The sequence below is a fragment of the Kogia breviceps genome, chromosome 2 (genome assembly GCF_026419965.1).
Source record: "Kogia breviceps isolate mKogBre1 chromosome 2, mKogBre1 haplotype 1, whole genome shotgun sequence".
In the NCBI taxonomy this organism is placed as follows: domain Eukaryota; kingdom Metazoa; phylum Chordata; class Mammalia; order Artiodactyla; family Physeteridae; genus Kogia; species Kogia breviceps.
In genome coordinates, this window is record NC_081311.1 from 40,752,692 (window position 1) to 40,776,649 (window position 23,958).

Consider the following 23,958-nt stretch of genomic DNA (forward strand, 5'->3'; position numbering starts at 1 on the left):
ATATATAAAATATCAGAGTGAAACATGAACCATTTCAAGAACAAACATGCACATTATCCCCACTTCTGTTCACTGTGTAACTAAACACCCCAACCATTGCAGTTTCAAGAAAAAGATATAATGTTTGGAAATGAAGAAATAAACAGTAATTATTTAGAGGTGGTATGATTTTAGTTTGAGTTTTTTATGTAGACAGGTAAATTATTAAAATTAATATAAGCTTAGCTGGATCAGCATTGTTCAGTACTTTTTCCTCTTTTGATGGAACTATTCTATATCTTCACAACCTAACATGGTAGCCATTAGTCTTAAGTCACTAAATTAAAATTAACTAAATTAAATTAAACAATATATTCAGCTTCTCAGTAGCCACATCCTGTCAGAATGGCTATTATCAAAATGTCTACAAATAACAAATGCTTGCAAGGAGAAAAGGGAACCCTTGTACACTGTTGGTTGGAGTGTAAATTGGTGCAACCACTGTGGAAAACAGTATGGATGTTGTAAAAACTAAAAATAGAACTACCATAGGACAGCAATTCTACTCCTGGGTATATATCTGAAAAAAAACAAAACATTAATTCAAAAAGATACATGCACCCCAATGTTCATAGCAGAATTACTTATAATTGCCAAGACATGTAAACAACCTAAGTGTTCATCAAGAGATGAATGGATAAAGAAGATGTATTGTGTGTGTATATATATATTTTCGTGTATACACACACACACAATGCAATACTGCTCAGCCATAAAAAAGAATGAAATTTTGCAGTAAGTCAGACAGAGAAAGATAAATACTGTATGATATCATATGTGGAACCTAAAAAATATAATAAGCTAGTGAATGTAACAAAAAAGAAGCAGACTTATAGAGAACAAACTAGTAGTTACAAGTGGGGGGTGGGCAATGTAGGGGAGGGGGAGGGGGAGGTACAAACCATTTGGTGTAAGATAGGCTGAAGGATGTATTGTACAACACAGGGAATATAGCCAGTATTTTGTAATAACTGTAAATGGAAAGTAACCTTTAAAAATTGTATAAGAAATTTTTAAATGATAAAGAAAAAAGGACACTAGAATGGAGAGCAAAAGACAAAAATGACTAAAACATTTGAAAGGAAGAAGAATATATTGGGGAGAATTACTTCAGTAGATATAAAGACTTATTATAAGGTAAAGAAGAAAATGTCTTAATTCTACTAAGAACTAAATAAATATATCAGAATAAGAGACTAGTAAGCTCAAATAAATGTCCAAGATCTATGGAAACTTGAGTTAGGACAGCATGGGCAATGCATATTACAAAACAGTTAGTTATCCATAGGGAGATATATGAAATTGGATCCTGACCTCACACTGTACAAATAAGGTCAATTTCAGACCTAAATGCAAAAGAAAAAATTAGGAAAAAAATCAAAAGACAATTAGGAGGATACTTCTGTCAAGTTGGGATAGGAAAAAATTTATTAAATGAGAATTTTAAAGTACAAACAATAAGGGATAATGTGGTTATATATGATTACATTGAAATTAATAGCTTTGGCAAGACATCATAATTACAGTGAAAAGCTAAACTACTGTCTTATGAATCAATAAAAAAATGACAATTCAATAAAAAAATAGGCAAAAAAATCACAAAAATGAAATACAACTGGCCCCATAAAACAATATGAAAAATACACTACTTTTATTAATAATCAGAGAAATGCCATGTAATATTGACCTTTTTGGCAAAAAATCAAAGTCTGACAATATTGTTGATGACACTGTAGTACAATATGAACTTTCATCCACCGATGGTAGAAGTATAACTTGGTGTGACATCTTTGTACCAAGACTGAGTCAATACCTAGTAAAATTGAAGATGCATATACTTTATAACCTTGGTTTTCATTTGTAAGTTTTGATCCTAGTGAAACACCCATGGACACCACAAAACATGCAAAAATGTTCATAAGTAATGTTGTTAATAGCACAACAGACTACTATATAACAACAATAAACCTGGAGGAAGCCCACATTTACATATAGAGAAGAATCAATGAACTATATAATATTCATATAATGGCATAGTATACAAACAGGAAATGAACTACAGCTACATATATTAACATGGATGAATTGGATAAATCTCAAATAAAATGCTGATCAAAAGAAACAAGTTGAAGGATATGTATGGTATGATATTATTTACATAAAGTTTAAAACCAGGAAAATATATAGTATTTATGCATGGAATGAGGTGCATGTGAGTGCATGTACACACACTCATTAAAGTAGAAGTACCAGAAAGAGAATCACGAACATAAGATTCACCAGAGATGTTTTGGGAGATGGGAGTGGACACATAGTGAGAGAGATTCTAATTTTTTCCTGTGTTGCACAAAAGGTTCAGTTGTCAAACCAGACTCAGGGGAGTCATAGGTCTGAGCCACCCTGAATTTAACTAATGACTAAAGGAATGCAGGCAAATGTCAAGCTCAGAAAAATAGTCTTTCCCTGTACATGCCCTAAACTATCAGATACAGCTCCTAAAAGTGTTTTTCTACATTAGGGAACATTTTTTTTTTTTTTTTTGGAATAACAGGGCCAATTTTTGAGCAATGTGTGTAGAACATTGTTTGAAAAGGGAGATGCTTTGATTTGGGAACTCCTCATTTAAAAAAAAAAATTTATTTAATTTATTTATTTTTGGCTGCGTAGGTGCACAGGCTTCTCATCGCGGTGGCTTCTCTTGTTGCGGAGCACAGGCTCTAGGCGCACAGGCTTCAGTAGCTGTGGCACGTGGGTTCAGTAGTTGTGGCGCACGGGCTTAGTTGCTCCGTGGCATATGGCATCTTCCTGGACCAGGGCTTGAACCCGTGTGCCCTGCATTGGCAGGTGGATTCTTAACCACTGCGCCACCAGGGAAGCCCTGGGAACTCCTCATTTTTATAATCTATTAACTACACAGGTAGGAAAATGCTCACCTGACAACCCTATTCTCCAGCTGGGTCTGCCCCACACATCTCTGATTTCTGTGTTTCTTTACAACAAACATCGCTTTGCTTATAAAACCTGTTGAATCTGTACTAAAACATTTTATTTTCTTTTTGAATTGTTTTTGGTTAAACATGTTGGTTGAGCACATTGATATTGTTTATTGAAGATTTTGGTATTAAAGATTAATTTTATGTGTCCCATTTAAAATATCTAATTTCTATTTTGGTTCTTAATTTTAAAAATTATATATATATATATATATATATATATATATATATTATTTAAAAAATAGTTCCAAATCTTAAAATTACAATACCATGCATATGTTTTATAGAAAAATTAATATATAGACAAGTAAAATGATTATAAAAATAAACACCTTCTCTTTTATCTACCTGGAACTAAAAGTAGTTAAAGTTCTAAATAGCGTTTTATGGCAACAAGAGCAATGGTAGAGATTTGGGATAACTGCAATCAAATGCATGGAATTTCTGAAGTAGGAAGTGAGAGAAATGGAACAAAGGGGAAAATAAGGAAAAAAGAACCAACTTTGGGGGACACTCAAAATTAAGAGGATGCTTTTCATTGATGTTCTCATTTAATTCACAAACAGCACACAAGTACATCCATATGAGATATCTCTCCCATTTTTCGGGCAAGGTGGTAGGGTATTGGGTTCAAATAGACTAAATATTACCTTTAAGGCTCCATAGCTAGTTCCCTTCCACAGCATTGTGGATCATAAAGTACTTTATGGTTTAGGTGAAAAGACTATGTATACAGGTCAAGGTTAGAGAAGCTATATCTGTATATATAACTTTTTCTACCTTGAATTTTTTTTTTTTAGAATTAAAGATGCAAATGTCCATGACTGGTGTCTGTGCGTATTTAGAATGATTCATTATATATATAAAGAAAAACTGTGGAAACTACAACTTTAAAGGAGAACTTTTATTCTTGCTCTTTCAGCTGCTTGTTTTTTCACATATATGAACTATAGGAGATAGATTTTTCCTCATATTTATCATATAAGCAGAAAGTGATTTATTCCGTAGGTGACCCATTTTTTATGTCTCTTACTGCATTTCAGTAACATATTTTTTAAGAACATTTCAAAACCCACCAAAATTTCTCCATGGCTTGCATAAATCTGCCATTTTGAGTTTATAATCTTTTTTGTTACCCAAATGGCAAATGTACAGTTATATGTATCCTTATATCTAATTTGAATTAATGAGCTTAACTTATAGTATATTACACCTTAATTCATGACTTTTTTTTAACAGCCAGGACTGACAGAAGTAATTTTGTTGAGTTGTCTCATTGTGCAGATAAGAAAACTGCGGTTCAGAAATGAAACAGTGTATCATTGTTTGTTAAAGGTTGGTCTGTAGAACATTTGCGTCTAAATCACCCACAATAATCTTTTGAAATGCAGATTTCCAAAACCCATTCAATCAAAACCTCAGGAATAAGAGTTCAGTAACCTTTATTTTAAACAAGACTGCAGGCCCCCTCTCCCCACCGCGCGCGCGCACGCACGCGCACGCACGCACACACACACACACACACACACACACACACACAGTTTGAGAATCACTGGGCTAGTATATTTCCATTCACATCTGTGAAAGCCTCATTAGTATGCAAATGAGTATCTCTCTGATATAGCTCAGTGGTTAAGTGTTAAAAACTGCATTTCCATGCTTTTGAAACACCATGTGGAGGAGTAATCAAATGGGTCAGTGGAGAGTAATAATTGAATTCTCTCCACCTTGCATAGACCTTTTTAATACTTATAAAAATTCTGGTCTTTGACATCCAGTCTCTAAATTCAGAAACCTGAAGCATAGTATTTTTAAGTGTCTGGCATTGTCTCAAGAAATTAGTTTTTCTACTTCATTACATTTTCCAGGTAGGTGAATTTTAACTATTTAAACTTTTTAGATGACACGTAGCCAGTATTATATTTGTAGAGCTTTAGGGGGGAAGTGAATTAACACAAAGGTACAATTTACTACATTTATGTCTTCATTCATTCAACAAATACATTATTACTTGCTTTCAATGGACTATCACCCAACTCCCAAGTCCTATGGGCGGAGATATCTTGTTAGTAATGAAGCTTTTCTGTTCATGCAATTTACTACTCTTTATTGAGTACTTACTGTAAATTACAGAGAATATCAAAGAAATGCCCATTTCTTTGAAGAGCATACTATTCATTATGGTAAAATAAAGACACATGTAATTTATATATCTTCAAAAAAAGAAATCCTGCGGCTTCCCTGGTGGCGCAGTGGTTGAGAGTCCGCCTGCTGATGCAGGGGACACGGGTTCGTGCCCCGGTCCGGGAGGATTCCACATGCCGCGGAGCGGCTGGGCCCGTGAGCCATGGCCGCTGAGCCTGCGCGTCCGGAGCCTGTGCTCCGCAACGGGAGAGGCCACAGCAGTGAGAGGCCCGCGTACCGCAAAAAAAAAAAGAAAGAAAGAAATGGAACGAACATCATTAACCAGTGTTTGTTTGATCATCTAGTGTGTATGCAGTGGATACAGGCTTTCATTGTTTCTCTTTCTAGGTAAATGTCACTCGTGAAGACTCGCCAAGTGAAGACCCAGTCTTTCTTAGAACCTTAGGAAAAGGAGATTGGTTTGGAGAGAAAGCTTTGCAGGGGTAAGTAGATCACATGTTACAAAGATTTTGGTTGAATGCTACATAAATTTGTCTTACATATTGAGCTTCTAGCACAATAGGGTGTTTAGTGCTTACTCTACCGTCTGACACAGACCCTTAACGATCAATTTTCTTTATTTCCAGCTGGACTTAGAATCTATTTGGGTAGGCTATGGAATTGAGTGGTTAACATCTGTAATCAATCATTTTATATAATTTTATATCAATAGGAAAAATTCTCCTTAATTATAATCTCTATAAAGACTCTAAAAGAGAGGGAGAAGTCTCTGCTAAACTTATTTTGTATGACAGTTTTACTCGGAATCATAGGAAGATGATTGGTTGAGAATTTTGACATCTCTAAACCTGATTGTACAAACAATACATCCAAAGGCAATGAAGCCTTTCTGGGATTCACCTCTGGGTGGTGGTTTTCATCACTAGCTACGGTAGTGGAGGTGGAAGAGGAGGTGCAAGTGAAGGTAAATCACATCCAGATTCACTGTGGATGGGCTCAAAAGGCATTTTACATACCATTTGTACTTTAATCTTTCTCTCTCTTGATTATTATATATGTAGAGGATTCTGGAGAATAATATCACCTGATTTCATTGGTCCAAGATTAGATGCCTCTGTGGAAAATGTCATTTCCAGCAGAGCCAAAGAACCAGAAACATTTCAGTCATTTCCGATTGAGATCACAAGTGGAACACCAGAAAATAAAACATAATTGAGAATTGACAGATTTTCTTTTGTAGCTTATTGTCGGTGAATTTTGGTGCTAACTAAAGAAAGGTTTAGGGTGAAAACACCTTCCCAGAATGTGTCCCAGGAAGTGAACTTGGGGATATGGTTTACAGCAAAGTTACTAAATTTTGCTCTGATACCAAAATTTAAGTTATTGGTATTCCGTCTAGATTGAATTCATTCTAGCATATGGTTATTCTTGTGAACTGCCTGGTGCCAAATCTCTCTTTTGCACACATTCAGTCTTCTTCACTGGCCTTCTCTTCACCCCACCCTCACCATTTTCCATCATACCTACCCCCCAACCTACCTCCATCTCTCTTTCTCATGCCCTTTATGCTCATCTCCCCACTCAACCTGGCTTTATCAGCCCACCCTATGTGTGCCCTCTTAAACGTCACGAGGGATTTGCTACTTATATCATAGAATTGTCTTTTTTTTCTGTCTTCATTTAACATCACTGCTCAGCCATAGTTTTACACTGTTGACCACCCCTTCCTTCTTTAGAATCCCCATCCTTTGAGACCCTTGCAATTATTAGCGAATTGTTAGCACTTTTTAGAATTTCTTATTTCATTTCCTAAAATTCACCATTGTTTTGTCCTCAGCTCTATCACATACATCTTGGTACACATCCAGATCTATGTCTGCCTGTTATCTTGATGCAAAGAAATCCCAAATACTTATATGCTGATTTGAGCTCCGTATCTGGCACTGTTGAAATCAATGTGTATTTGTTGAATGAACGAATGAGTGAGGGAACAAATGAAGCTCCCTGGTGATCCCCAATCTTGCAGTCCTTTCTGCAGTTGATCACTTTCATGACCTGAGTTAGTTTGATGGTGCATAAGGGCTTATGAACTCACTTGACTACAGGGGGCAGGCTGGTAATGTATTGGGTTGGCCAAAATGTTCAGGTTTTTCCATAACGTTACAGAAATACCCGAACGAACTTCTTGGCCAACCCAATGTCAATGAGTAAAAATAAGTTGAGTAAAACTGGTGGCAAACTAGAAAGACTTATGCAATTGAGGACATCAGTTACTGAGCTCCAGCTCATTGCTATGCTGTTGTTTTTTTTAAGAAACCCAGAAAAAAACTGGGTTCTGAAAAAAATATGTGATTTTGTAACTTGATTTAAAAAAAAAAAACTCTGCTAGCAAACATTTCTGCAAACGATTTGACCTGTGAGTTGCCATTTTGTGATTTATATCAATAGATATGCCTCTTTAAAACTCTGTAACTAGATTCCAACAAAGGAAGCCTGTTAGTTTTAACCTTGTTATTTGCTTGTTTTGATTAATTTTTGACATTTTAATGTTTTGATGTTCTAGTCACTATCCTGTTTTTCACTGTGTGTCTCTATGTTCTTTTTTTGATCTTTTCTTTGAATTTCAATGTTTCACACAAGAAATTCTGACTTTCCACAAATCAGATTGATTTGTTTCACTTGTTTCCCTACAAATAACTTAAAAATGTATGTAATTTTAGGATATAAAGTCTTTTGAGCAACCATGTGTATCCTTGTGGGTAATAGCTATGCTTCTTTGGAAACCTTACAATTTTTATCCTTGGAAGGCAAATTTTATAGTCAGCATTCTCTATGTGGACATAACACGGCATTTCAGATTATTGTTTTCTCACAAATAAAATTTATATGTACTGGGAATTTTTGTTTTATTTTCCTGAGGATGTTCAGCAGATCGTTAAAATATTGACAAGTTGATAATATTGAAATCAATCCTTGACCATTCTTTTTAAATTTGAGGGTGCCTAATACTAGTATTGATTAAATACACACAGCATATAATTGAATGACAGAGCTGAAATGTAACCTCAGTAACCAAACTCCAGAACTCCACTATGTAGTTCTGCCTCTAGAATTAACAAGATTCATTTCCTTGTTGGAAGGAGACTGTAGTCATAAATCTAACTATCCTATAATCTAAATTATTACCATTCACTAACCGATAGCATCTCATTACTAGAAAAATTTGGTTTATTTATTACTTTCACTTTTTTTGGTTGACATGAAATGAATTATTCAGTATTGTTGGCTTAAGCATTATTTTTCTTTTGCTGTGATAATGGTTTTTCCACACCAGAGAGAGGGCAAAATGTTTTACTCTTTTCAGAAGTACTCGTTGCCACCACCATCATGTTTATTTTTATTTATCATCATCGTCATCCCCATTCCCAAGACTGTTCTGCTACTTCTTGACTACAGTTTAGAGCACCTGGTATAATTGACATAGCATTAGATTTTGAATCATCCACTCACTAAGCCAGCCAGTTCATCTCTCTGGGTCTGTTTCTGAATTTGTAAACTGAACCAGTCGAAGTAGATAATCTCTAATTTCCCTTAGGTCACGTGCCAGATGCAGCCCTGGGCCACCCTGTTGAATGGTGGCATTTGATAGCAGACCTCTGTCAGCAGGGCCCCTCCCTCCAGGAACTACCCCAGCTGTAGTCTATCATTCTGAACACCTTGGCCACATGTTAGGCCCTTCCCTGTTAATGCAAAAATGAATAAGCCAAGTCAGTTTAACAGACTTTGGTATCAGAAGTCTGTATTTCCATAGTTTCTCCTCTCATGGACTGTGGTCTGGGCAAGTTAAGTAACATGTTTTAACCTGTTTATTTGTTTTAATTAGTAAAATGATAGCACATAAAATCATATAACATACTGGATACAACATTTTAATATTTTGCAATATTTGAATCTTATTAATACTCATTTATTTATTTGGAGATGAAATATTATAGATACAATGCAAGCCTCTTTTGTATCCTCCCCAAGTACTTTCTCTCCCCACTATCACCATCCTGTCCCTGTAATGTAAAGATAGGAAGGAAAGAATTCAGATCTCTCAGTTGCAAGGCTTGGGTTTCTGTTTCTCTCAGGGAAAACCTCTTTGATGCTTACCTGGGACAACATAGAGAGTTATTTCTAAAGCTTGTGTTTTGTGTGAAGAAATACTCTAAGATTTATAAACGGCTCCGTCCCAGCTGCTTTATTTTTAACATCTTTATGGGAGTATAACTGCTTTACAATGGTGTGTTAGTTTCTGCTTTATAACAAAGTGAATCAGCTATACATATACATATATCCCAATATCCCCTCCCTCTTGCGTCTCCCTCCCTCCCACCCTCCCTATCCCACCCCTCTAGGTGGTCACAAAGCACCCAGCTGATCTCCTTGTGCTATGCGGCTGCTTCCCACTAGCTATCTGTTTTACATTTGGTAGCGTATATAAGTCCATGCCACTCTCTCACTTCGTCCCAGCTTGCCCTTCCCCCTCCCCGTGTCCTCAGGTCCATTCTCTACATCTGTGTCTTTACTCCTGTTCTGCCCCACGTTAAAAAAAAAGAAAAGGTTCTGAAGAACCTAGGGACAGGGCAGCTGCTGTCTTGATAGGGTCTTAGCAGGACTTCTTCACCCACCCTTCATGAGCTCTCCTGCCAAGCTCCAGCTCATTTCTTGAACCTTAGGACTCCTCTCTATTCCCTGCACCTGAGACTTTTAGGGTTTTTCTTCTTTTGTTTCTTTGTCTTCTGTAGTGAGGATTATAATTAATATGGTTTTAGTGAAGATTATTCTTATGAGGATTATAATGGATTATCTATGTAAAATGTAACAGAATGTCTACTGGGATTTTTTTCCCTGTTGTCCTGGATTTGTGGCTAAGGTCCAAAGCCCAAAATCTGTCAGTACTTAGGGCCAGCTTCTTTTTACACAGCTGACTGGAAAGAGCCAGAATTGCTTTATTAGTATCCCTCCTTCATCCATAAGACGGGACAAGTAGGGACATCTGAGGTTGGCCTGTTGAGGAGAGCAGTGTTATCAAAAGAAGTAGTTCCCTCAATTCTCTGGTCTCAGCTTGCTTCCTTGTTGAGGATTTACAGATAAACAGGAAGTTAAACCAAAGAGTGTGCTAAATGATATTATGGGAGAATCACGAAGTGTCATAGCATCATTATTATATCTATATGTCATCCCGAAACTTTTTCCTGAATTCCAGACCCAGTTTCCTGTGAGGCAAGTCCACTTAGACATCACTTAGTTACTTCAAATGACACTAAGACAAAGCTAAATTTATTTTTCTCTCTACCCCCAACCAAGTGTCTTCCTTTCAAGTGATCCCTGTCGCACTAAATGTTTCTCAAACCAGACATTTGGAAATTATCTCTGACTCTTTTCTTTCCTAAAATTCCCTAATCACTGATAACTAATCCTATTGATTCTACCTTCTAAATAACTCTCAGCATCACCTGTGTCTTGCCATTCTCACTGCCACTGTTCTGGTTAGTTCTGCTTAATGCTCTGTCATCTGGATTTTGCTGTTGGTTCTTCTAATTGGTCATTCTGTGTCCAGTCTTGCTCACCTCTCATCCATTCCACACACTATGATAAGTTCACGGTATTAGTTTCTAGGTGGCCATGATAAATTATCACAAACTGAGTGTCTTAAAACAACAGAAATTATTGTTAAATTCTGCAGACTAAAAGTTCAAGCTCAAGGTGTCACCGTGGCCATGTGTCCTCTGAAAGCTCTAGGGAAGGATTTATCCCATGTCTCTCTCCTGGCTTCTGGAGGCTGCCAGCAATCCTTGATAGGTTTGGCTGGTAGCTTCATCATTCCAGTTTCTGTCTCCTTCACATGGCTGTCTCCCTTCTGTGTCTCTGTATCAAAATCTCTCTCTCCTTGTAAGGATACCAGTCATTGCATTTAGGGCCTACCCTATTCCAGTATAACATCATCTTAACTCAATTATGTCTGCAAAGACCCAATTTCCAAATAAGGTCACATTCATGGGTCTGAGGGCTTAGGATGTTGACATAGCTTTTGAGGGGACACAATTCAATCCATAACTGTCTCTGAAACAACCAGCCTCAGATCATTTTCCTTCTCAAAGGCTGTCTGTGGCACTCCTTGTTGTGAGATCTGTTCCCATATTACTACTGCAGTCTCATCACCCATGTGCCTGCTTCATGATCTATATTCTAGTCATACTAAGATATTTTTTATGTCATCATAATCCCCATGATGTATTTTGCTATTAGGCATTTGCCATTTGAATCATCTTTTATGATTACAGTTCCTCCTGGCATGGATGAATAACTAAACTCACAACAAGCCCCAAGTGGGATGTAAGAACCTGGGAGTCCAGCACAGCACAGAACCCAAATGTGTAGGCATGTAGAAGCTGACCTGTAGCTCTGTAGGCACTTATGATATGGACATATTCTCTCCTATCTTAACATAAAGATGCCCAGGATACAATACCTCATTGAGCTCTGATGTCAAGGAACTCATCAGAAGATTTATGGAAATCATATCTTTGTTTTGAAGAAGCTATAATGCATACAAAATATAATTACACATCCCTCCCCCCAACATATTCACAACCCCCTCCTGCACACACATCCTAAATTACAGATAGTAGTATGAGAACACCTTTGACCTAGCCTACATACACGCGCACACACACACACAATGAATTTAATCAAAAAAACTTGAGCACATGCTCTCTGGACTTCTCCAAAGAATACCTTTACCTGGAATATAAAGTTAGCTGTAGAAAACAATTTTTGTTGTTGTTTGAATTTACTTGATAATCTTTTTAATGTTTTAGTGTGCACTGTAGACTCAGATATGTCACTAGAAGTTGTTTTAGCTTTTATAATTGTCAATAACTGATCAGTAACCCAAGATACATTAGTCTTAAATACATTTGGAAATTGGTTGTTTTTTAAAAAACATCTGTTAAATGCAAGAGGATCTATAAGAGAGGACTTCTCTTCTGGAGGAAGGTTTTGGGCCTGCTTACCTGAATGATTGTTTATATAAAAGGGATCAGATTTTTGTAGATGGTTGGGGAACATCACAGGGTCTTAGTATTTTTCCATAAAATATTTTCTTTATCCCTGCTGTCTTAAGTACAAGATCATTTCAGTGGTGGAAATTGAGCTACTTACAAAACAATTCAGTCCCTCATTGTTATTCTCCAACATGTCATTCAGACAGATAATTTCCTTCAGGTGCCATAAGATAAGAAAATAGAATGTAAAATTGAAAATCTCTTCAAAAACAGTTATAAAAATATTTCATTTGAAGCTAATTTCCTTGCTAATGAACTTGGCTAGTATTTTGTGTCTGTCATTTTTATTCTTTCTGAGTCTAAATGATTGCTTCTTAATTTTTCCTTCATACAGTATAGAAGAAAAATTACTTGTTATCAAGCATACTTTGGACAGGCAATAAAGATTTTAATTAGATTCATTGTCATTACACTAATCACTTGTGATGACTGAAAAAATGTTTTAAAACCATCTGAATATTCTTGCCAAAATTATCTTTGTAGGTAACATTTACTAATGTATTCTGATTGAGACTGTATCCACATGAAACAAGCATTTCCAGCTGTATTTGGCTTCACATTGTTCTCATTCCTCATTCATACAATGAAATGGGAGTGGGAGATCTTTCAGAAAATACGCTATGTGATAGTTGTCTCACCCCATGTTCCAGGATATTTCAAGTAGTATTTAAGGGGCTTCAAGTTCACCACCCCTTCCCAGGGCCATGTTCAAATATATCAATAAATAATCATATAGGTATCCATAATTTAATCAAACAACAAACAATCAAAAATTGAAAAAGTACCATTTATAATAGCTTTAAAATTATGAAGTAATTGGAGATAAATTTGACAAAAGTTGTATAAAACCTGTATACTGAAAACTATAAAACATTTCCAAGAGAAATGTTGAGATATACTGTATTTGTTACAACATTTTCATGTATCATAAGACTCAATATTTTTCTCCTCGATTGATCTACACATCCAGTGAAATCCCAGTCAAAATCTGAGCAAGCTTTTTTGTAGAAATTGATTTTAAAATTCATATGGAAATTTAAGGGACCTAGAGTAGTCAAAAGAATTTTGAAAAGAAGAAATTTAAAAGATTAAACCTACTAGACTTTGAGACTTATTTTAAAGCCACAATACTTATGGCAGTGTGATATTAATGTCAAGATAGGCAAATGGATCTGTGGAACAGAATGAAGAGTTTCAAAATCAACCATACATATATTGCTGGCTTAGTCAGCTTGGACTGCCGTAACAAAATAATCATACAGTGGGTGGCTTCAACAACAGAAGCTTATTCTCTCACAGTTCTGGAGGTTGGAAGTCTGAGATCAGGGTGCCTACACGGTTGGGTTCTGGTGAGGACTCACTTCATGGCTTGCATATGGCTGCCTTCTTGCTATGTGCTCACATGGCCATTCCTCAGCATGAGCACATGGAGAGAGAGAGTGCAAGCTTTCTGGTGTCACTTCTTATAAGGGCACTAATTCCATCATAAGGGCCCCACCCTTATGACCCCATCTAAACCTAGGTATCTCCCAAAGGCTCCATCTCTAAATACCATCATACTGGGGATTAGGGCTTCATCATATGAATCAGTGGTAGTGGGGCACACAGTTCAGTCCATAGCATTTGTCAGTTGATTCTCAACAGCAGTTCAAAGACAATTCAGTTAAGAAAGGTCAGCCATTCACCATTTTCCATAAATGGTGTTGAAACAACTAAACATCCATTAACTTTTTTTAAAAAACTTGGCTCTATACCTTGCACCATATACAAAAATTAACTTAAAATATGTCATAGGCCTCAATGTGAAACCATAACTATAAAATCTTTAGGAAAAAAATGTAGGAGATAAATTTTGTGAACTTTGGTTAGGCAAAGAATATATATATATATATATATATATATATATATATATATATATATATATATATACACACACACACACTGCCTAAATGTAATCCATAAAAGAAGAAAATATACTTCATTAAAATTATAAAATTCTGTTCTTTTAAAAACTATCAGGAGTACGAAAATAAAATATGTTTTCTTTACAGACAGAGAAAATATTTACAAATCTTATATACAAAAAAGTCTTGACTGCAGATTATATAAAGAAATCTCAAATCTCAATAATTAGGAAACAACCCAATTTTTAAATAGGCAAATGATTTGGACAGACATTTCATCAGTAAAGAGAAACTGACCACAAATAAGCATATGAACATTTGCTCACCACGATTTGTCATTAGGGTAATGCAAATTAAAACCACAATGTACATTGGAATGGCTAAAATTTAGAAGATGGTGGAGAGGATGTGGAACAAGTAGAACTTTTGTATACTGCTGGGAGGGCAGTGACGAAAATGGAACGAACACTTCTGAAAACAGTTTCGCAGCTTCTTAAAAAGTTAAACGTATTACCTGCCACATTATTCATCTATCCCATTCCTAGCTATTTATATGCAACCTGAAAGCTTATGTCCATGAAAAGACTTGTCTACAAATGTTCATGACAGCTTTATTTGTAATATCCCCAAACTTGAAACAACAAATGTGTGTCAGCAGATGAATGGATAAACAAATCATGGTATAGTCATACACTGAAGTACTTTTGAGCAATAAAAACAGTGAAATATTGACATTCAACAACATAGAGGCATATCACAGTAATTGTGATGAGTGAAATAAACCAGAAAAAAAAAAGTACATACTGTGTACTTCCATTTATATAAAATCTAGAAAATGCCAACTAATCTATAGTGACAGAAAGCAGATCAGCTTTCACCTAGGGAAGAGGAAAGACCCTTGCCTTCTCCAAGAGGAAATGGATGTTTCCAAGCTGTTGAGTTAATTCCCTACTTCAGCCTTTTTCTGAACAATATTCATTTAAATATGGATTTATACATCTAGGTAAATAAGTTTAATACTAAGTAAAGAAATAAAATACAAAATAAAGTATATATTTTATATAAAGTGTTTATTATTGTACTGCTTAAAGTCATCTGAAGCAGCAGTGATCCTCACATTCCACATTAGGAAATGTAAGGTAAACTATTTATTAAGACAGTTAAACCAGTATGCCTCTATGTAACTCCACTACGTTATACTACAAGATTTTAAATTTAAACAGCATGCACTTTAATGTTGCTCTCTTAAATTTGTCTGATCACTCTTATCAAAAATGTATTGTTTACTGTTTGATGCTGAGGTGTTTAAAGGTAAATAAGACTGATTTCTGCCCTCCAAGATACTGTGCCAAATACTCTTACCTACGTTATTCTGTTTCATACTCACAGCAATCATTATTAGCCCCATTCTGCATGTGGGAAAACTGAGGCTCAGCGAGGTTAAGTGACGTGTGCAAAGTCAGAGAACTAGTCAGCAGGAAGCTAGGGTTCAAACTCTAGTCCCTTTGGTCCCATGATATATTGCCTTTTCAGTTGACCATACTGCAGTTACATGCAACAGTGACCAGGTGGGGACAGAGTGGACATCCTAGGGAGTTCTCAGTGCTTGGGAGTTTAATTTTATTACTGTTGCCCTTTCCTATCCAAATTAGGTATAACAACAGTACCCAGGAGAAAAGCATATAGCTGCTTTTCTTTTTCTATTTTCTCGTAGTTCATACTCTCCTGAGATACTCAAGACATTTGTCCTCTACCAATCCCCATGATTTAGATGATTGAGGATCACTTAGCATAAAAATACTTGTGGTTTCATCTTGGCGGAAAGCTCTAGTTTTCTATTGCCAATTGAAATGATTTTAGAGCAAATGGACCTATCTGTCACCCTTCTTTTCCTTTTAAGTGGCTGTAGAACCATTTCTAAAACTATTCCACAACACATATCTGTGGGTATTAAGAGTTTATCCTATAAGGTGTAATGGCTTCCCTCCTGTTTTCTAGAATATTCCTGAGTTTGAGCTTAGTGATGACTTCAGCATCAGTAGACGACAGTTGCCTGCTACCCAGATGGCTGACTGCCTCTCTCACTGTCTACTTAACAACATTTTTGCTGCAAACCTGCTCCCCATATGGGGAAACATGTTGGTTTGAAAGCAACATTTTCCACAAACATTCCTTAACAAGAATAACGGTTTTCTACCACCCTCATCCATATGTATTTTTTTCCCTTAGAAACATGGATTTGCTATCCTGGAGAAATGGATTTTTTTTTTTTTTTAAGGCTTTTGAATTTGTGTTACCAAACACAAATAGTCAAGAATTGTAAAACATGTGCCTGATGTTAACTTTTAAATTTGTGAATTTTAAAATTATGAACTTTTAGTATCATATATTTTTCTTAATATATGGGGGGAAATAAAAGGTGTGTTTCTTTATTTTTAAACCTACCCCAGAATAATCAGAATTTGAAATGATAGAAAATGTGTTTTAGAACCTTTGCTACTTACTATAAGCAATTGATATTTTGTATCTCTCTTAACTTCTTACATCCACAATCCATATACTACTATGTGATAACATATGCTTTCTGTCACTATGTACACCTCATGAGTTCTGAGGATAAGCCAGATGTCACACATATGAGACTACAATGGACCATATTTATTTTTATTAATTTCTATTTTAACTGGTATTTTTATTCAAAAGAAGACTGGATAAATTATTCTGGCACCAGCCACAACAAATTTCATTAATTTTCCATTTGCTAAAGTAGAGTGAGTAATTAAGAATTGGAATATGTCTTACAATTTCTCCTTCTAGCAATGTCTAAATATCCTGAAAAGAGTTGCTTAGCCAAATGATTTTATTTAAAGTAGCAAGACTATATGTTTGTGGAAATGGGAAATAACTTTAAGTGATTGATGAGATATTTTATATTTATAGATTTTATTATTCATTTCAAGATTCAGAGAGTGGATCATGGATCTCTGGGTCTCCCCTAAGAACAGAGTTGGATACACTTATAGGCAAATACTATGACAGAGCAGTCTTGACTAGCTTTTTTCTTTCTTTCTCTCAAATATATTACTTTCCCTTCAAGCAACCTAAGTGTCCATCAACAGATGAATGGATAAAGAAGATGTGGCACATATATACAATGGAATATTACTCAGCCATAAAAAGAAACAAAATTGAGTTATTTGTAGTGAGGTGGATGGACCTGGAGTCTGTCATACAGAGTGAAGTAAGTCAAAAGGAGGAATAACAAATATGGTATGCTAACACATATATATGGAATCTAAGAAAAAAAATGTCATGAAGAACCTAGGGGTAGGTCGGGAATAAAACACAGACCTACTAGAGCATGGACTTGAGGATATGGGTAGGGGGAAGGGTAAGCTGTGACAAAATGAGAGAGTGGCATGGACATATGTACACTACCAAACGTAGGGTGGATAGCTAGTGGGAAGCAGCCGCATGGCACAGGGAGATCAGCTGGGTGGTTTGTGACCACCTAGAGTGGTGGGATAGGGAGGGTGGGAGGGAGGGAGACGCAAGAGGGAAGAGATGTGGTGACATGTATATGTATAACTGATTCACTTTGTTATAAAGCAGAAACTAACGCACCACTGTAAAGCAATTATACTCCAATAAAGATGTTTAAAAAAAATACCGTATTTCCCTAGTCACCCAGGTGTGAAAGTTAAAGACAACCTCTGCAAGCCCCACCCCACCTCTGTGACATGACATAGCTCTCCCTCCATATTCTGACACCAAATTTTATGGACTATTTTTCCACAGTATTTCTCACATTTATTCCTTTCTCTCTTTTATCAATTTTCCTACCATAATTCAGATCTTTTCTTTACCTGTAACTTATGCTATTGGATTTGTTTTCTCATTCATCATATCCTAATATATAACAAACACCACAACACTGGCCAGACAAGTAGGATCCGTACTCTGTCCTGAGCTTTAGCTGTTCCCATTCTGGTCTTTCTCTGCTATACCTCTTTCCAAAGGAAAAGGAGTCTTCAGGGCCAGGGGAATGTGCCCACCTGGAGCATAAGCATCCCCTTCTAGATCATTCTTTAAGGGAGCAGGATAAGGGAGATGGGGTGGTAGGGTAAAAAGACATGTACACTTTTTTTTAAGTTGAAACATAGTTGATGTACCATACTAGTATTTTAGTTTTGGGGTGCTAAACAGTGATTTGACATTTGCATATATTATGAAATGATCACCACAGTAAGTCTAGTAACCATTTGTTCTCATAGAAACTTATTACAATATTATTAACTATATTCCTTATGCTGTATATTATATCCCTATGGATTATTTATTTTATAGCTGGAGGTTTGTACCTTTTAATTCCCTTAACCTATTTCACCTCCCTCTCCCCTCTCCTCTGGCAACTACCCATTTGTTCTCTGTATCTATGAGTCTGTTTTTGTTTTGTTTTGTTTGTTTGTATTGTTTTTAGATTCCACATGTAAGTAAGATCATATGGTATTTGTCAATCTCTCTCTGAGTTATTTCACTTAGCCTAATACCCTCAGATTCATCCATGTTGTTGCAAATGGCAAGATTTCATTCTTTTTATGTCTGAGTAATATTCCATTTTATGTATATACCACATCTTCTTTGTCCATTCATCTATCAAAGGACACAGGTTGCTTCCATATCTTGGCTACTGTAAATAATGCTGCAGTGAACATTGGGGTTCATGTATCTTTTCAATTAGTGTTTTTGTTTTCTTTAGGTAAATACCCAGAAATGAAATTGCTGGATCATATGGCAGTTCCACTATTTTTTTCTTTTTTTTCTTTCTATTTTTAATTTTTTTAGGAACCTCCATACTGTTTTCCACAATGATTTTACCAATTTACATTCCCAACAGTACATGAGAGTTCCATTTTTTCCACATCCTCATGAACACTTATTTATTGTCTTTTAATGATTACCATTTTTGTAGGTATGAGATGTTCACTCGTGGTTTTCATTTGCATTCCCCTGATGCTTAGTGATGTTGAGCATCTGTTCATGTGTCTTTTGGCCATCTATATGTCCTCTTTGGAGAAAATGTCTATTCAGGTCCTCTGACCATTTTTTAGTTGAATTGTTTTTTTTTTTTTTTTTTTTGATGTTGAGTTGTATGAGTTCTTAGAGTATTTTGGATATTAACACATTAGATATATCATTTATGAACATCGTCTCCTATTCAGTAGGCTGCCTTTTCATTTTTGAATTTTATTTATTTTTTTATACAGCAGGTTCTTATTAGTCATCAATTTTATACACATCAGTGTATACATGTCAATCCAATCTCCCAATTCATCACACCCCCACCCCCACCCCCCCGCGGCTTTCCCCCCTTGGTGTCCATATGTTTGTTCTCTACATCAGTGTCTCAATTTCTGCCCTGCAAACCAGTTCATCTGTACCATTTTTCTATGTTCCATATATATGTGTTAATATATGATATTTGCTTTTCTCTTTCTGACTTACTTCACTCTGTATGACAGTCTCTAGATCCATCCATGGCTCAACAAATGACCCAATTTCGTTCCTTTTTATGGCTGAGTAATATTCCATTGTATATATGTACCACATCTTCTTTAGCCATTTGTCTGTTGATGGGCATTTAGGTTGCTTCCATGACCTGGCTATTGTAAATAGTGCTGCAATGAACATTGAGGTGCATGTGTTTTTTTGAATTATGGTTTTCTCTGGATATATGCCCAGTAGTGGGATTTCTGGATCATATGGTAATTCCATTTTCAGTTTTTTAAGGAATCTCCATACTGTTCTCCATAGTGGCTGTAGCAATTTACATTCCCACCAGCAGTGTGAGAGGGTTCCCTTTCTACACACCCTCTCCAGCATTTGTTTTTTGTAGGTTTTCTGATGATGATCATTCTAACTCATGTGAGGTGATACCTCATTGTACTTTTGATTTGCATTTCTCTAATAATTAGTGATGTTGATCAGCTTTTCATGTGCTTCTTGGCCATCTGTATGTCTTCTTTGGAGAAATGTGTGTGTATCTACTATAGGTTTTTGCTTTGTGGTTACCATAAGGTTCATATACAACACACACATACACACACACACACATATATATATATATATATATGATTATTTTAGGTTGATGATCTTTTAATTTAAAGCACATTCTTACAACCCTACATTTCCCCTTCTCCCTCAATTTTAATGTTTTTGATGTCATATTTTACATGTTTTTGTTTTATGTATCCCTTAACTACTTATTGTGCATATCAATGATTTTACTATTTTTGTCTTTTAATCTTCCTACTAGTTTTATAAGTGGTTGATCTACTACCTTGGCTGTATGTTTGCTTTTACCAGTGTGATTTTTTCTTTCATAAAATTTTTATATTTCTGGTTCTGACCTTTTCTTTTCCACTTAGAGAAGTCCCTTTAACACTTCTTGAAAGGCTGGTTTGGTGGTACTGAACTCTTGTAGCTTTTGCTTGTCTGTAAAACTCTTGACCTCTCTTTCGAATCTGAATGATTACCTTGTCATGTGGAGTATTCTTGATTGTAGGCTTTGTAAAAATTTCATCACTTTGAATAGGTAGTGCCATCCCTTCTGGCCTGTAAAGTTTCTACTGAAAAGTCAGCTGATTGTCTTACAGGAAATCCTGTGTACATAACTAGTTGCTTTTCCCTTGCTGCTTTTATTTATTTTTTTATTTTTTATTTTTTTTGGTACGCGGGCCTCTCACTGCTTTGGCCTCTCCCATTGCAGAGCACACACTCCGGACGCACAGGCTCAGCGGCCATGGCTCACGGGCCCAGCCGCTCCACGGCATGTGGGATCCTCCCAGACTGGGGCACGAACCCGCGTCCCCTGCATCGGCAGGCGGACTCTCAACCACTGCACCACCAGGGAAGCCCCCTCTTGCTGCTTTTAAGAGTCTCTCTTTATCTTAAATTTTTGCCACTTTAATTATAATGTGTCTTGGCTGTGGAGCTCTTTGGGTTCATCTTGTTTGAGACTCTGTGCTTTTTGTACCTGAATGTCTCTTTCCTTTCCCAGGTTAGGAAAATTTTCAGCTATTATTTCTTCAAATGAGTTATTTGCCCCATTTTCTCTCTCTTCTCCTTCTGGGACCCCTATAATGCAAATGTTAATATGTTTGATGTTGTCCTAAAGGTCTCTTAAACTATCCTTATCGTTTTGTAATTCCTTTTTTTTTCTGTTCAGTTTGAGTGAATTACACTACTCTGCCTTCCATTTCACTAATCTATTCCTCTGTATCATCTAATCTACTGTTGATTCCTTCTAGTGTATTCTAGTGTATTTCTTCTTTATATTTTCTAATTCTTTGTTAAAATTCTCACTGTGTTCCTCCATTATTCTCCTGAGTTTGATGAGCATCTTTATGATCATTACCTTAAACTCTTCATTAAATAGATTGCGTATCTTCACTTCAGTTAGTTCTTTTTCTGAGGTTTTGTCTTGTTCCTTCATTTGGAACATATTCCTTTGTCTCTTCGTTTTGCCAGAAGCTCTTTGTTTATTTTTCTGTGTTAGGTTGGTTATGTTTCTTCATTTTGGAGAAGTGGCCTTACATAGGGGACATCTTACGGGGCCTAACACTACTCTCCCCTCTGGACGTCAGAGCTATATGCTCTAGGAATGTCCCCTATTTGGGCTGTGTGGCTCCTTCTGTTGTGACAAGTTGACTGCTCTGGGCACCATGATAGGCAATTCTGGTTCCCAGCTTGGTTGGCTGTGAGGCTGTACCTTGTGCAGTGGCTGTGGACCCACTGGAGTGCAGAGTAGGCTTCCCATGTGGCTGTCTACACAGTTCACAGATCATGTGGCTGGTGCCAGCCATCTTGGAGGGTAGGGCTGGGTCCCTGCATTGCTGTCTGCAGAGCCCAGTGGGTCATGGGGCTAAATCCCTGCACAGCTGTCTTCACAGCCTGGGGGTGGTGCTCATGGCTGGTGCTAGCCCACTAAAGGGTGGGGTCACATTCCCCTCAACTCTGTGCATTCCAGGTGGGGGCTTGGGGCTGGTGCCATCCCCTGGAGGGTATTAATTGTTCAAATGGTTTTTATTTAGTAATCACCTGTATAGTTATGTTAATAATGTAACATTTACTTTTCATTCCTAAATGCTCATGAAATATATTATATAGTTGACTGACTAAAACACACACACAAAAAAACCCAAAACAAAAATAAACAACAACAAAAAATACATACAAAAATTATCATGTGATCCAGAAATTTTAGAACAGGCCCAGATCATACTATTCTATGAAATTTATTCTTGGCTTGAATAATGTTTGAGAAGTTTTCTTTCATATTTGCATATTAACACCTTTTACTTAAAAATGATTAGTCAGGGAATTGTTCATATAAAATGGCCATTTTGAGTTATTTTACAAAATTGGTTCTCTGACAGACTCGAGGGTAAAATTTATGAGAGGCAAGTGTAGTACAAAATCTATTTTTTCAGTGGCTGCACATACCTACTCAGAGTGTTTTGCCAAAAGAGTTCTAGGATGAATGTGAAATTGCCTAAGTAATTAGATGTAGATTTATTTTGTGTTAAACCTGAGTGAAAAGAATATGTTCCAGTCTAGTAATACTAGTAAATATTGCTACACATATAAAGAAGCAAGACATGTATACAGGGACTGGAAGATCAGTGGGCACTAAAATGAAAATCTTTTGTTGCTTATTCTCTTCAATCTGAGCTGAATGTTAAATAACTATTTTACATTTCAAATTAATTTTATATAAATACATAATAAAGAAATCCCATTTGATGTTTGTGGACTATGAAGAACCTTGCCAAAAGAATGTAGACAGGACTTTATCCAGGGACTTAATTTAGGGGATGTAGCTTATTTTAATATTAGCAGCTAAAATAGCCCAACTTTATGAGAAGTTCATTAGAAAATGATTAGTAGTACATTCAAAGTGCTTGGTAGGCTCTGATTTTAAAAAAGGAGCAGTAGCTTTTTAAAGCTTTTTAAGTAAAGCTTTCTTTACTACTTTAATATTTGATAAAATCCATTTCATTTACATAATATGATGAAACTAATATCTGCTCAACTAAGATACTTCCAAGACAAAAAAAATGAAACATTTTGCAGCTCAAAGTTTTATTACTTCCATTCGCTCACTTACAAAAAAATGAAACCTGACTCTACTCAGACTTGAAAAAAAGTCTAATGTTTGAAATACCTACTGCCTTCAGAGATACTAATGTGGTTTTAAAAAACATTTTATTTTGAACTAATTTCAAATTTACATAGAAGTTGCAAGATTAACACAGAAAGCTCCCGTATATATTTATCCAAATCCACCAGTTTTTAACATTTTTCTATATTTGTTTTATCATCTTCTCTTTCATAATATATTGATACAAATGTGTGTTATATATATAATATATAATTATTTCTGAATTGTTTGAGAGTAAGTTCAACACATCATGCCCTTTTCCCCTAATGCATTAATGTCTGTTTCCCAAGAACAAGGATATATTCTTATGTAATCACTATGTTATCAAAATTCAAGACATTTAATGTTGATATTTTATCTAATTTATAGCACTTATTTCAAATTTTGCAAGTTGTCCCAATAATACTGTTTATAGAACTTTTTCCCTCCAGTTCAGAATCCAATCAAGGATCATATATTAATGTCATGCCTCCTTGGTCTCTTTCAAACTGAAGAGACTTTCTGTTATCTGTCATGGCACTGACATTTTTTGAGGACTACAA

General features: G+C 35.9%; 1 protein-coding gene across 2 annotated transcripts in view; it reads left to right on the forward strand.

The window, feature by feature from the left end:
- PRKG1 (protein kinase cGMP-dependent 1) overlaps positions 1 to 23,958 on the forward strand; it is a 1,199,831-nt gene that overhangs the window by 1,002,603 nt on the left and 173,270 nt on the right. For both annotated transcript variants that reach the window (XM_059053703.2, XM_059053702.2), the window contains exon 7: positions 5,565 to 5,659. In XM_059053703.2, coding sequence (XP_058909686.1) covers positions 5,565 to 5,659 — 95 coding nt within the window. The remainder of the gene's footprint in view (positions 1 to 5,564; positions 5,660 to 23,958) is intronic.